This window comes from Dendrobates tinctorius, unplaced genomic scaffold, assembly GCF_039654945.1.
Source record: "Dendrobates tinctorius isolate UK_male_01 unplaced genomic scaffold, ASM3965494v1 ptg000046l, whole genome shotgun sequence".
In the NCBI taxonomy this organism is placed as follows: Eukaryota; Metazoa; Chordata; class Amphibia; order Anura; family Dendrobatidae; genus Dendrobates; species Dendrobates tinctorius.
This window is the reverse complement of record NW_027361714.1, coordinates 31,457,567-31,469,700: the sequence shown is the minus strand read 5'-3', so window position 1 is coordinate 31,469,700 and position 12,134 is coordinate 31,457,567. Positions and strand designations below refer to the sequence as shown.

At 46.2% G+C, this 12,134-nt stretch overlaps 1 protein-coding gene across 2 annotated transcripts in view; it reads right to left on the bottom strand.

The window, feature by feature from the left end:
• Positions 1-12,134, bottom strand: part of LAMA2 (laminin subunit alpha 2) — a 1,313,887-nt gene that overhangs the window by 287,558 nt on the left and 1,014,195 nt on the right. For both annotated transcript variants that reach the window (XM_073575794.1, XM_073575795.1), the window contains exons 31-32: positions 8,523-8,609; positions 5,458-5,651 (exon numbers count right to left, since the gene is read on the bottom strand). In XM_073575794.1, the coding sequence (XP_073431895.1) occupies positions 5,458-5,651; positions 8,523-8,609 (281 nt within the window). The remainder of the gene's footprint in view (positions 1-5,457; positions 5,652-8,522; positions 8,610-12,134) is intronic.

Below are 12,134 nucleotides of genomic sequence, written 5' to 3'. Positions count from 1 at the left end.
GTGTCTCTGACATTATAACTGACCAATTCAGTTTTTTTTTTTTTTTTTTTCTGAAGAAAAAAAAAAAAAAGTGTGTGTTATCCTCATGGATCCCATACAAGCCTTGGCTGATCAGGTCAAGCACCTGACCCAAATGTTCCATAAGCTCAATGTGGAACAACGCACGATGGCCCAGACCCAGCAACAGTTGGTGGTTACTGTGCAGGGGGCTGTCGATGCAGGGGCTTCTGGTTCTGGGGGTAGGGATGTGTCATTAGCGTCCCCTGAATCTCCGGTCAAATTACCAAACCTTTTCTCAGGGGATAAAAAGGAGTTCAGGTCTTTCAGAGAAGGATGCAAGCTTTTTTCTTCTCTAAGGCCCCGCTCCTCTGGGGATGAGTTCCAGAGGGTGGGGGTCATTATTTCCCTACTTCGGGGGGCTCCGCAAGCATGGGCTTTCTCACTGTCTTCCTCTGCTCCTGAACGTATGTCAGTGAACGCATTCTTTGAGGCCCTCGGGCACATTTATGATGAACCTGACCGAGTGCGATTGGCAGAGGACATGGTGATGAGTGTCTGTCAGGGGAAACACTCAGCTGAGTGGTTTTGTTCTGAGTTCCGCCGCTGGGCGGCAGAGGTCTCTTGGAGCGACGCTGCACTCCGAGGACTCTTTCACAGAGGCTTGTCCGAGCGGCTGCAGGATGCCTTGGCGTTACATCCCCCACCTAACTCTCTCGAGGACGCCATGACCCAGGCCGTCCGGATGGACCGCAGGCTGCGGGCCAGAGGGGTGATGCAGGTGGATACTCCATTATTCCCCAGTGGAAAAGAGACTGCCCCTGAGCCCATGGATGTAGGCGCCCTCTCCCTGAAGGATACGGAGAGGATACGCCGGAAGGACAAGCAGTTATGCTTTTACTGCGGTAAAACGGGACATTGGAAAAGGGAGTGCCCGAATTGCCCGTCTTCAAACCCGGTCGGCGGGAAACGACTAGGTCTGGGTAGTCAATGGGGAGGCTGCTCAGACCCTCAGGTACCATTTTCCTCGTTTTCTAAAGTAGTACTGCCTGTGGAACTGTTTGTGGACGGTAGTTCTTTTTCCTCTACAGCCTTCGTGGACTGCGGATCATCTATTAATCTTATTGACTCCCAATTGGTCACACACTGCAAGATAGGGACAGTTAGGCTCAAGGTTCCGATCAAGGTGATGGCCATTGACTCATCTCCCCTCACTAAGGAGGGAATTCGCTTTATGTCTGATGTGTTTTCGCTCAGAGTGGGCGCTACTCATGTGGAAAACATAAGTTGTTTTGTGCTGGACAATCTACCTGCAGGGTTGGTGTTGGGCATGCCCTGGTTACAACAACATAACCCAGTTATTAACTGGAAAACGGGGGAGATTGTACAATGGGGGTTTAATGATTTTGAGTTGTATGATAAATCCGCACTGCTGGTTGAACCTGTTAAATCTGTGTCTGTATCATCTGTCGAGCTGGAAGGTATTCCGGAATGCCTGAAGGACTTCGAAGATGTATTCTCCGAAAGCGAGGCCGAGACGTTACCGCCACATAGACCCTTTGACTGCGCTATTGAGCTGGTCCCGGGGGCTAAATTACCCAAAGCCCGTCTGTTTAATTTGTCCGGTCCTGAGCGCTTGGCTATGAAGGAGTACATTACTGAAAGTCTGCGCAAAGGACACATACGTCCTTCAGTCTCACCTGTGGCGGCAGGTTTCTTTTTTGTAAAGAAAAAAGATGGCGGGTTACGTCCCTGTCTCGACTTCCGGGAGCTTAATCAAATTACTGTACGGAATACGTACCCCCTTCCGTTGATTCCCGATTTATGTAACCAACTATCAGGGGCAAAGTGGTTTTCTAAACTGGACCTTCGGGGGGCATATAATTTGATAAGGGTCCGAGAGGGGGATGAATGGAAAACCGCGTTCCTCACGACCGAGGGACTATTTGAAAATTTAGTCATGCCGTTTGGTCTTACCAACGCCCCTGCCATATTTCAGAATTTCATCAACGTGGTATTCTCGGATCTCATTGGTCGTTTTGTCGTTATCTACTTAGATGATATTTTGATATATTCCCCCGACAAGTATTCTCATTTGGAACATGTACGAACTGTGCTCCAAAGGCTGAGAGAAAATCATTTGTATGCTAAATTGGAAAAATGTGTATTCTGTTTACAAGAGTTGTCCTTTTTGGGGTTAATTGTATCCGGTGAGGGTTTTCGCATGGACCCCAAGAAGGTGCAGGCCATTGCGGATTGGGTGCAACCCCGAGATCTTAAGGGTCTTCAGCGCTTCTTGGGGTTCGCCAATTATTACCGCAAATTTATCCGGGGGTTTTCGCAAGTGGTCAAACCTCACACGGATCTAACATGCAAAGGTGCGGATGTGAGAAATTGGTCCTCGCTCGCAAAAGAGGCCTTTGCGACGCTGAAGAAATGTTTTATGTCTGCTCCTGTGTTAGTGCAGCCAGATCCGTCCAAACCATTCGTCGTGGAAGTGGACGCCTCTGAGGTGGGGGTGGGGGTGGTGTTGTCCCAAGGGCCTGCCACTCTAACCAACCTCAGGCCATGTGCTTTCTTTTCCAAGAAGTTCTCTGCTGCGGAAAGAAATTACGACGTAGGCAATAGAGAGCTTCTTGCGGTCAAATTGGCGTTTGAAGAATGGAGGCACTTTTTGGAGGGGGACAGTCACCCGGTTACGGTGATCACGGATCACAAAAATTTGTCGTACATTGAGTCTGCTAAAAGACTAACGCCCAGACAAGCCCGTTGGTCACTTTTTTTTTCCCGTTTTCAGTTTACAATTACATTTCGTCCAGGGTCTAAGAATGTCAAGGCTGACGCCTTATCACGCAGTTTTCAGCCGGTGTCGCCCCCTGAGCCACCATCCTCCATTCTTCACCCTGGGGTTGTGATAGCAGAGGTCTCATCTGAATTGGAACAGGAGATTCAGGGGGCCCAGTCGCAGGCCTCGGCGGCCAAGCCGGAGGGGAAGTTGTTTGTCCCAGAGCAACTTCGCCTGAAACTCTTGCAGGAGTTCCATGAATCCAAGCTGAGTGCTCACCCTGGTATTTCAGCCACACGTCTGGCGGTGGCTAGGATATTTTGGTGGCCTACCCTTGGTTCGGACATAAAAAAATTCATTGCTGGTTGTGGGGTCTGCGCTCGTTCTAAAAGCTCTCATAGCCGGCCGGCAGGGGAGCTGATACCCTTGGCAGTGCCCGAAAGGCCATGGACTCACTTATCCATGGATTTTGTTACCAATCTCCCTCCATCTAAGGGTAATACAGTGGTATGGGTAGTGGTGGACAGGTTTTCTAAGCAGGCTCATTTCGTACCCCTGTCCGCACTACCGTCAGCTGAGACATTGTCCAGGTTGTTTGTGCAGCATGTGATCCGGTTGCATGGGGTACCCCTGAATGTGGTGTCTGATCGTGGTGTGCAGTTTGTGGCTAAGTTTTGGCGTGCTTTCTGCAAAAAATTAGGTATGTCTCTGTCCTTTTCGTCTGCATACCATCCTGAGAGCAATGGGCAGACGGAGCGCACTAACCAGTCCTTTGAACAGATCCTCAGGTGTCTAACCTCTGCTAGACAGAGTGACTGGTGCGATGCACTGCCGTTGGCTGAATTTGCCTTCAATAGTCGGGTGAGTCAATCCACTGGTAGGTCCCCTTTCTTGATTAACTATGGGTTCAGTCCTCATTTTGGTGAGTTTTCTCATCTGGATTCGGGGTGCCCGGGGGCTGAGGACTCTGTTCAGCGGTTAAAAGATACATGGGCAGAAGTCCAGCGGCGTATATCCAGGTCTCAAGGCAGGTATAAGTTTTTCGCGGACAGGAAACGAACACCTGGTCCCATGTTTCGGGTGGGAGAGAAAGTTTGGCTCTCCACGCGAAACATTAAGTTAAAGATTCCGTCAGCCAAGTTAGGACCCAAATTCATTGGCCCGTACAAGATTGTGGAAAAAATCAATCCAGTGGCGTATAGGCTGTGCCTTCCACCCTCTTTCAAGATCCCTAACGTCTTCCACAAATCTCTACTGAAACCTTTTGAAGCAGTCCGGGGAGACTCTGAGTCTGCTGCTTCTCCAGTTTTGGTCGAGGGGCAGGTGGAGTATGAGGTTGGTCATATCGTAGATTCCAGGTTGGTAAGGCGGTCGGTACAGTACCTGGTTCATTGGAAGGGGTATGGACCGGAGGACAGGTCCTGGGTGCCGGCCCGGTTGATGCATGCTGATCGCCTGGTACGGGCTTTCCATGCTAAGTACGCGGGCAAGCCTGGGGGTCCAGAGGCCCCCCGTTGAGAGGGGGGGTACTGTCATGATCTCAGTGCGGGTTTGACTCGCACACGTGGGGTTAATGTTTGGAACCAGTGCTGATGACTGGCATTTCTGGGGTTAAAGGTTGTGATCCCGATGCAGGCTTACCTGCACACCTGGGGCTATGATTGTGGCCTCTCCCTGGTTCTGGGGGAGGCTTCTTATAGCCTCAGGACGCTCCCATCCCTGTCAGTTATACTCTTGCCCTTGGCATTGTGTGGTGACCCCTGAGTGTGTTAGTGCTGTGTTCTGGTTGCTTGATTCTCTGTGTATGACTCGGTCTGTTCCCTGGATATCGCTTTGGATTCTGCCTGGTACCTCCTATGTCTGTTTGGTTTTGATCTCTGCTTGGCCCTAATTATCCGCTCTGTCTCCTCCCTGGTACTGTACTGATATCTTGTGTATGACCTTTTGCTTTGTCTGACCTCCCATCTGTTTATCCCTCCTGTACCTCGCTGGTCTGTACCGTGCATGACTTCTGCTTTGCCATAATCTGAGTTCTCTGGCTTCTCTGACACTATTAGTTGAAGCACGCTTTGTCACCTCTGCTGCCCTGCTCCCCAGGTAACTCTTAGCACTGCTTCTGTAGTCAGGACATGTGCACTGGCTCTATGAGCAAGTGTAGTGCGGTGTCTCTGACATTATGTAGATAGGGGCAAAATTGTTTCGTGAATTGGAACATGCGGGGTTAAAATTTCACCTCACAACATAGCCTAGGACACTCTCGGGGTCAAGACTTGTGACTGTGCCAAATTTTGTGGCTGTAGCTGCGACGGTGCGGATGCCTATCCCGGACATACACACATACATATATACGTACACACACTTGAGCTTTATATATTAGATATAGCAATACCCCTTCTTCGACACTTCCTATGTGTTGGAAAAAGAGGACTTGAATATTAGTACAGTATATATGGAACTCATCCCAAATGTCCCTTTTCAAAATAGTTGTTCTACGCAACCAGCCAAAGTGCTGGACTATTCAGCACACTAACACTATAACATGACTATTATGCAAGGCATACTAACAGATTTTTCTTCTCTTCTCCCCAGGTATAGTATATGTTTTCTCTAGTTTCACAATTAGTAATAATGCTTAGAGTTTATTCATCATACAGTTAACATGTTAATATACGTACATGCACACACTGGACCCTCTCGCACATGCCGATCAGTGCAGCCGCCACACTTCAATCCTGTAGCTTCAGATCTGCACGTGCATTGGCCAGTGCTTGGATGGCAGATCATGGACAATGATCCATAAGGGTTACACTCACATTCCTGACAGGAGCCCCCTGGAATACCTGGATTACCAGTATACCCAGATGCACACCTAAAAATGCAACATACAGTGTACAATATAATAAAAACAGTACTTCAATATAGTAAATAAGAAGAAAATAACAAAAAAATTAATTAATAGGTCAATTAATTAATAGGTCAAATGCTAGAAGAAATCCCAACTCAGTACAACACTTCCCCTCTTCCCCTTTTCCCCTCTTGCACAGCATAAGCTCCTAAATGTAATGAATTGAAGCAAAACTATAAATATATGGCTAAAATTGTGAGCAATGGGAAGAGAAGCACACTGGGAGGTCAGTATCGCAAGGAGGGGAAGCACACTGAGGGGTCATTATTAGAAGGAGGGGAAGCACACTGAGGGGTCATTATTGGAAGGAGGGGAATCACACTGAGGGGTCATCATTGTGTAAGGACGTGTGCTGACTGGGGGGTGGTTCCGTTCGGCCGCGGGACAGACTGGAGGAAGAGGCAGAAAGCTGTTCAATCAGGTCCAAACTTTATTCGGTGTCCTCTTCACATCCACAACTGGCACAACAGCTTCTGCTCCCTGGCCTGGGCACCTTTCACCTTCATTCTGCTTCGATTGGCCAAGACCCTCCGGGTTCTTTCACCGTGGCTGCCATTAGACCCACAGCCACAGCGCTTCTCCCTGGCTAAGTCTGCCCACTTTACACCTACTCACTCTTCGGTGTCCCAGCCATCCGGTACCCAAACCTTCCATCACTCACTGCCGTCCCTTCCTGCGGCTGCCTTCTCAGGGCCACCCCCCTCTCCGAGTAACCATCTCTGGCTCTCATCTATCCTTCCTGAGCTTCTCCTCTCTCCGTCCTCTCCTGTGCTCATCTCACTTCTCTCTTTCTCGTGGGTGTCTCTCTGTCCTGCCCCTGGGACTCTCCTCTCTTATATATCTCCTCTTTCTGGAAATCCCCTTCAGTCCCATAACTCCGCCCACCATGACTATGCAGTTTCCCTAGCCTGAGGCTTGCTGTTAAGTCCTTTTCTCACTGCTCTCTGTCTCCATCTTGTGGCCAAAACCTGGTACTACATCGTCCTGCACTAATTCCCAGCTGCTAACCATACACATACAATAAAGTTTAGTGCATATCATCTTTTACATGTTCTTTCCATCTCAGACAGGTCCATGGGTCAGTCCACCCCATACAATAGGAAGGAGGGTAAGTACATTGAGGCGTCATAATTAGAAGGAGGGGAAGCACACTGAGGGGTCTTAATTGGAAGGAGGGCAAGCACACTGAGGAGTCATTATTGGTAGGAGGCAAAGCACACTGAGATGTCATTATTGGAAGGAGAGTAAGCACATTGATGGCTCATACTTGAAAGGAGGGTAAGCACACTGAAGGGTCATTATCACAGGGAGGGGAAGCACACTGAGGGGTCATTATTGGAAGAAGGGTAAGCACACTGAGGGGTCATTATTGGAAGGAGGGCAAGCACACTGAGGGGTCTTATTTGGAAGTAGGGCAAGCACACTTAGGGGTCATAACTGGAAGGAGGGGAAGCACACAGAGGTCATTATTGCAGGCAGGGAAGCACACTGAGGGGTCAGAATCGCACAGAACACTGAAGAACACTGTTGACTCATTATCACAAGGAAGGGAAGCACACTTGAGAGGTCATTATCGCAAGGAGGGGAAGCACACTGGGGGCATTATTGCAAGGAGGGGAAGCACACTGAGGGGTCATTATCAAAAAACTAAGGAGGTACATAGGGGCATTATTACCATATGGAGGTAAGAGGTACATTATTACTACAGGGGGTTGTAAGAGGGCACATGGGTGCATTATTCATACAAGAAAACACTAGGGGATATTAATATTGTCTAGCGACATTGTTACTTTATGGGCGCAAAAAAGGTACCATTATTATTCAGGATACAGAGAGAGCATTGCTACTGTCTAGGGCACTATTTTTAGCACTATATGGCTTTATGGCTTGCATAGAGGTGTAGAAATTGGAGGAGGGTTCTGAAAAAGAATAATCTAAAAATGTATGTGATTTACAATCTACAGTCATTGATGTAAAAAGTGGTCATAGCAGTCTGAGATAAATGAAAAAGAAAAGTGCAGTGAATGACTACAATCAATGATAACATCAGCAGTGATTCAATGAAATCTATTGTTATATGGTCACTGTTTGGTGGTTAGTCTTTGTACAGTAGTTTGAGTTAATGGTGAATTACTACTGTACAGTAAATGCTGGTAAAATGGCATTATGGACTGGTGGTATTATTTGTCTCCAATATTACAGTATTGATGGTAATATTAATATTGGTATAGTTGTGTTTGGTAATGACCACCATAGTGACATTCTATTCCACTTTGGTGGCATTGATGTTATTGTGTGGTTCTAGCATGGCAGTATTTTTTTTATTATTTAATCTTATGTGACACCATTATTGGTACTATTGGTCTTGTAGTAAGTATTGATTTCTCTAGCGTCAGGCAGTGTTACATTGGTAATAAGGTGTGGAGGTGCTGCATAAATATTTGAACTTCTTAATGACAAGGCTAAATTTCACTCTGGCTCTGCTAACCAACCACTCCAACAAAAGGTAGTGGGAAAAACCCATTCAGGAGAGGGTTATGGGTTTCAGAGATAGGGCCTGCATCTGTCAATCATTTTTTGTATCATGTGGACATGATCTAAATGTCGCAGATGGGAACATTCCTTTTGGAATCTTACACATGCTAGCTTAATAGTCAATGGCTTGTAATATTCTGCAACCAAGGCTGTTCTCTAGCATTAATATAAATGACTGTACTGAGACATGATGTTAAGACAAGAAACCTTCCAGTGGGTTAAATATGCTGTTCTGTGTATTGAGCCACATACTTAACATCTCCACTTATCATTATTGTCTTTAATTGTTTTCCTGTTTACCTTTCACAGTGCTGGCCTTCGTATCCCCGAGGACAAGCTGTACATCTGTAATCATTAGTTCCTTGCATGATGCATGTAGGGCTGAAACTAGAAAACAAGTTACAGCATTTATTGATGACATGTGAAATAGAGCAGAGCACACTCTAAAGCATTAATGGAGGAGATAGGCTGTTTGATACAAATGCACAGGAAATAAGACGACATCCTGAAATCTAACAAGTCATTGAAGGAATTATTGAAATTGCTTCTCTTCTGTCATTCTTGTAAATACACAGAACAATTGAGGGTCATCAAAAATCTTATTTAACCATGAGGACACTAATAGGGTTCAAAAAATATAGTAACCATGTGACATTTTCTCCACTCTGGATTTTATTGCTTTTTTAAAGGGGTTGTAGGTCAAAACCGATAAGTCTACATTCACTCTGTGTGACTGCAGACTTTTGAATGACGGCAGCGCATGCACTGTGCGCTGCAAGTTTCACCGGTTTCAGACCCGGAAACAGAGGGTATGCATGAGTTATACATACCCCCAGCCAATGGGTGTTGCCTCACTCTCCATACACTTGTATAGAGCGAGGTTATGCCCTCTAGTTTTCCTACTGGCTGGCCGCATCACTGGTCAGGGCACTTAGGCCATGCCCACTTGTTGGGGGTATGTGTAACTCATTGTGACAAAGTCGCTGGCAAAGTACTGAGGGTAGCTATGCTTCCATAAGTGTGTTAGCTTCAGTGATAGCAATCTAGGAAATTGCTCCTGCACACTAAAGGTACTGTCACACTTAGCGATGCACCAGCGATCCCGACCAGCGATGTGACACGGTCAGGATCGCTGGTGCATCGCTAAGTGGTCGCTAGTGAGCTGCCACACAGGCAGATCTCACCAGCGACATCACAGCAGTCGGGGGTCGCTACTTACCTGCCAGACGAGGCGATCCTGACGTCCTCCCGCCCGCATCCACGCGTTGCTCGTTGGCGCCACAGGAAGCCCAGCAGGAAGCTGATGACGAGAAATGGTCCAGGACATTCTTGCGCGATCAGCGATAACCAGCAGGGGAGCGGTCGGAGGTAAGTATCAGACATAGCGATATCGCTAGCGATATCGCTATAACGTCACAAAAACCAGTGATGTTATAGCGATATTTCTAGCGATATCGCTTAGTGTGACAGGGCCTTAAGTGCTGAAAGCGGTTAATCAGTCATGTTTAGTGCTAGGTTGATTGAACAGCTGTAGAGTAGGAGAAGTCCTGAGGATAAATACCTAGCTTTCTAAAGTATTCAGAAGGTGTGAGCCTGTAGGTACAAAGCTCTTGAGCTGTGTTTCATGTTATGAAAAGCTGAACCTGTTGTTTGTTACGGAAGCGGGCAGATTCCCAAAGTAACAAGGACTGTGCCATACGTTATGTCCTTGCTTTCCTGTTTGGCCAGGAAGGCCGAGTTCATTTTTGCTAACTTTCTACTGATTTATGCATTACTTTTAATAAACCAGTGCAAGATATAAGGAGACAGTGTTCTAGTGTCTACCTCTAATGCAGCCAACTGAGCTGATGTACCACACTCATACATTCAGGTCTGAAACTGCCGAATCCCCGCAGTGCACCCAAAGTGACTGCAGACTTATCACTTTTGATCGGACAACCCTTTAAGGGAAAGTTCAACCTGGAAAGTTACTGAAAAATATACTCCAATTACATGAACACCAGCAGACGATAATTGGCATCGTTGTTAAAACCTGCCCACAGAGTCAGCCCAACCCCTGCAGTCTTTCACCAGCTTAAGATGGGAAAAAAGTCTGCCAGATCTTAATAGGACTGTTTTGCTTTAGGAATAAATAGTATTGTGAGGAAAGAGGGAGACACAAGCGCAATATAGGGTCTTATTCCACAAATAAAGTAAGCGGTTTGACAAAACTGCTCACCTGGTAGTAGGTATTCAAAGCATATATAGATAAGGGCTGCTGCAGATCCACAAGTCAGTCACCGACTATATGAAACAGAACTCTGCAAAGGAATAAAGTTTGACAGTGGTTTTTTCTACGCGTTTCAAGGTTTTTCCTGAAGAAGAGGTTGCAAAAAACCTTGAAACGCGTAGAATAAACCACTGTCAAACTTTATTAACCTTCTGGAATTTCATCATTTGGGCAGCGCAGACGAAATCCACGTATTCCTTTGCAGAGTTCCGCTTTAGGAATAAAGACAGACAAATTGATTTATAACAAATCAAATTCTAGTGAATTTCTACAAAAATTTATGTTTACTAGAATCTGAATATTGGCAATTCTGTTTGCATGAATTTGAGCAAAAAAAAGTGACCAGCTCGCTGCCATTTTGCTGCAGAAGTGTTTAAAAGGGATTTTAAAAAGATGATATTGACTTCTCATCACCTTCCCACTACCAGTCTCCAGGCACTGGTCCTCTTATACACTGTGTGCAGAATTATTAGGCAAATGATGATCACATCATCCTTTTTATACATGTTGTCCTACTGCAAGCTGTATAGGCTTGAAAGCCAACTATGTAAATCAGGTGATTTGCATCTCTGTAATGAAGAGGGGTGTGGTCTAATGACATCAACACCCTATATAAGGTGTGCTTAATTATTAGGCAACTTCCTTTCCTTTGGCAAAATGGGTCAGAAGAAAGACTTGACGGACTCTGAAAAGTTAAAAATTGTGAGATGTCTTGCAGAGGGATGCAGCAGTCTTGAAATTGCCAAACTTTTGAAGCGTAATCACCGAACAATCAAGCGTTTCATGGCAAATAGCCAACAGGATCTCAATAAGCGTGTTGATAAAAAAAGGCGCAAAATAACTGCCCATGAATTGAGGAAAATCAAGCGTGAAGCTGCCAAGATGCCATCTGCCACCAGTTTTGCCATATTTCAGAGCTGCAATGCTACTGGAAAATCAAAAACCACAAGGTGTGCCATACTCAGGGACATGGCCAAGGTAAGGAAGGCTGAAAAATGACCACCTTTGAACAAGTAACATAAGATAAAACGTCAAGACTGGGCCAAGAAATATCTTAAAACTGATTTTTCTAAGGTTTTATGGACTGATGAAATGAGAGTGACTATTGGTGGGCCAGATGGATGGGCCCAAGGCTGGATCAGTAAAGGGCAGAGAGCTCCACTCTGACTCAGACACCAGCAAGGTAGAGGTGGGGTACTGGTATGGGCTGGTATCATCAAAGATGAACTTGTGGGACATTTTCGGGTTGAGGATGGAGTGAAGCTCAACTCCCAGACCTACTGCCACTTTCTGGAAGACCCCTTCTTCAAGCAATGGTACAGGAAGAAGTCGGTATCGTTCAAGAAAAATATGATTTTAATGCAGGACAATGCTCCATCACATGCATCCAAATACTCCACAGCGTGGCTGGCCAGTAAAGGTCTAAAAGAAGAAAAAATAATGACATGGCCCCCTTGTTCACCTGATCTGAACCCCATAGAGAACCTGTGGTCCCTCATAAAATGTGAGATCTACAAGGAGGGAAAACAGTACACCTCTCGGAACATTGTCTGGGAGGCTGTGGTGGCAGATCAAGCAACTGACAGAATCTATGGATGGAAGGCTTTTGAGTGTCATCGTAAAGAAAGGTGGCTATATTGGTC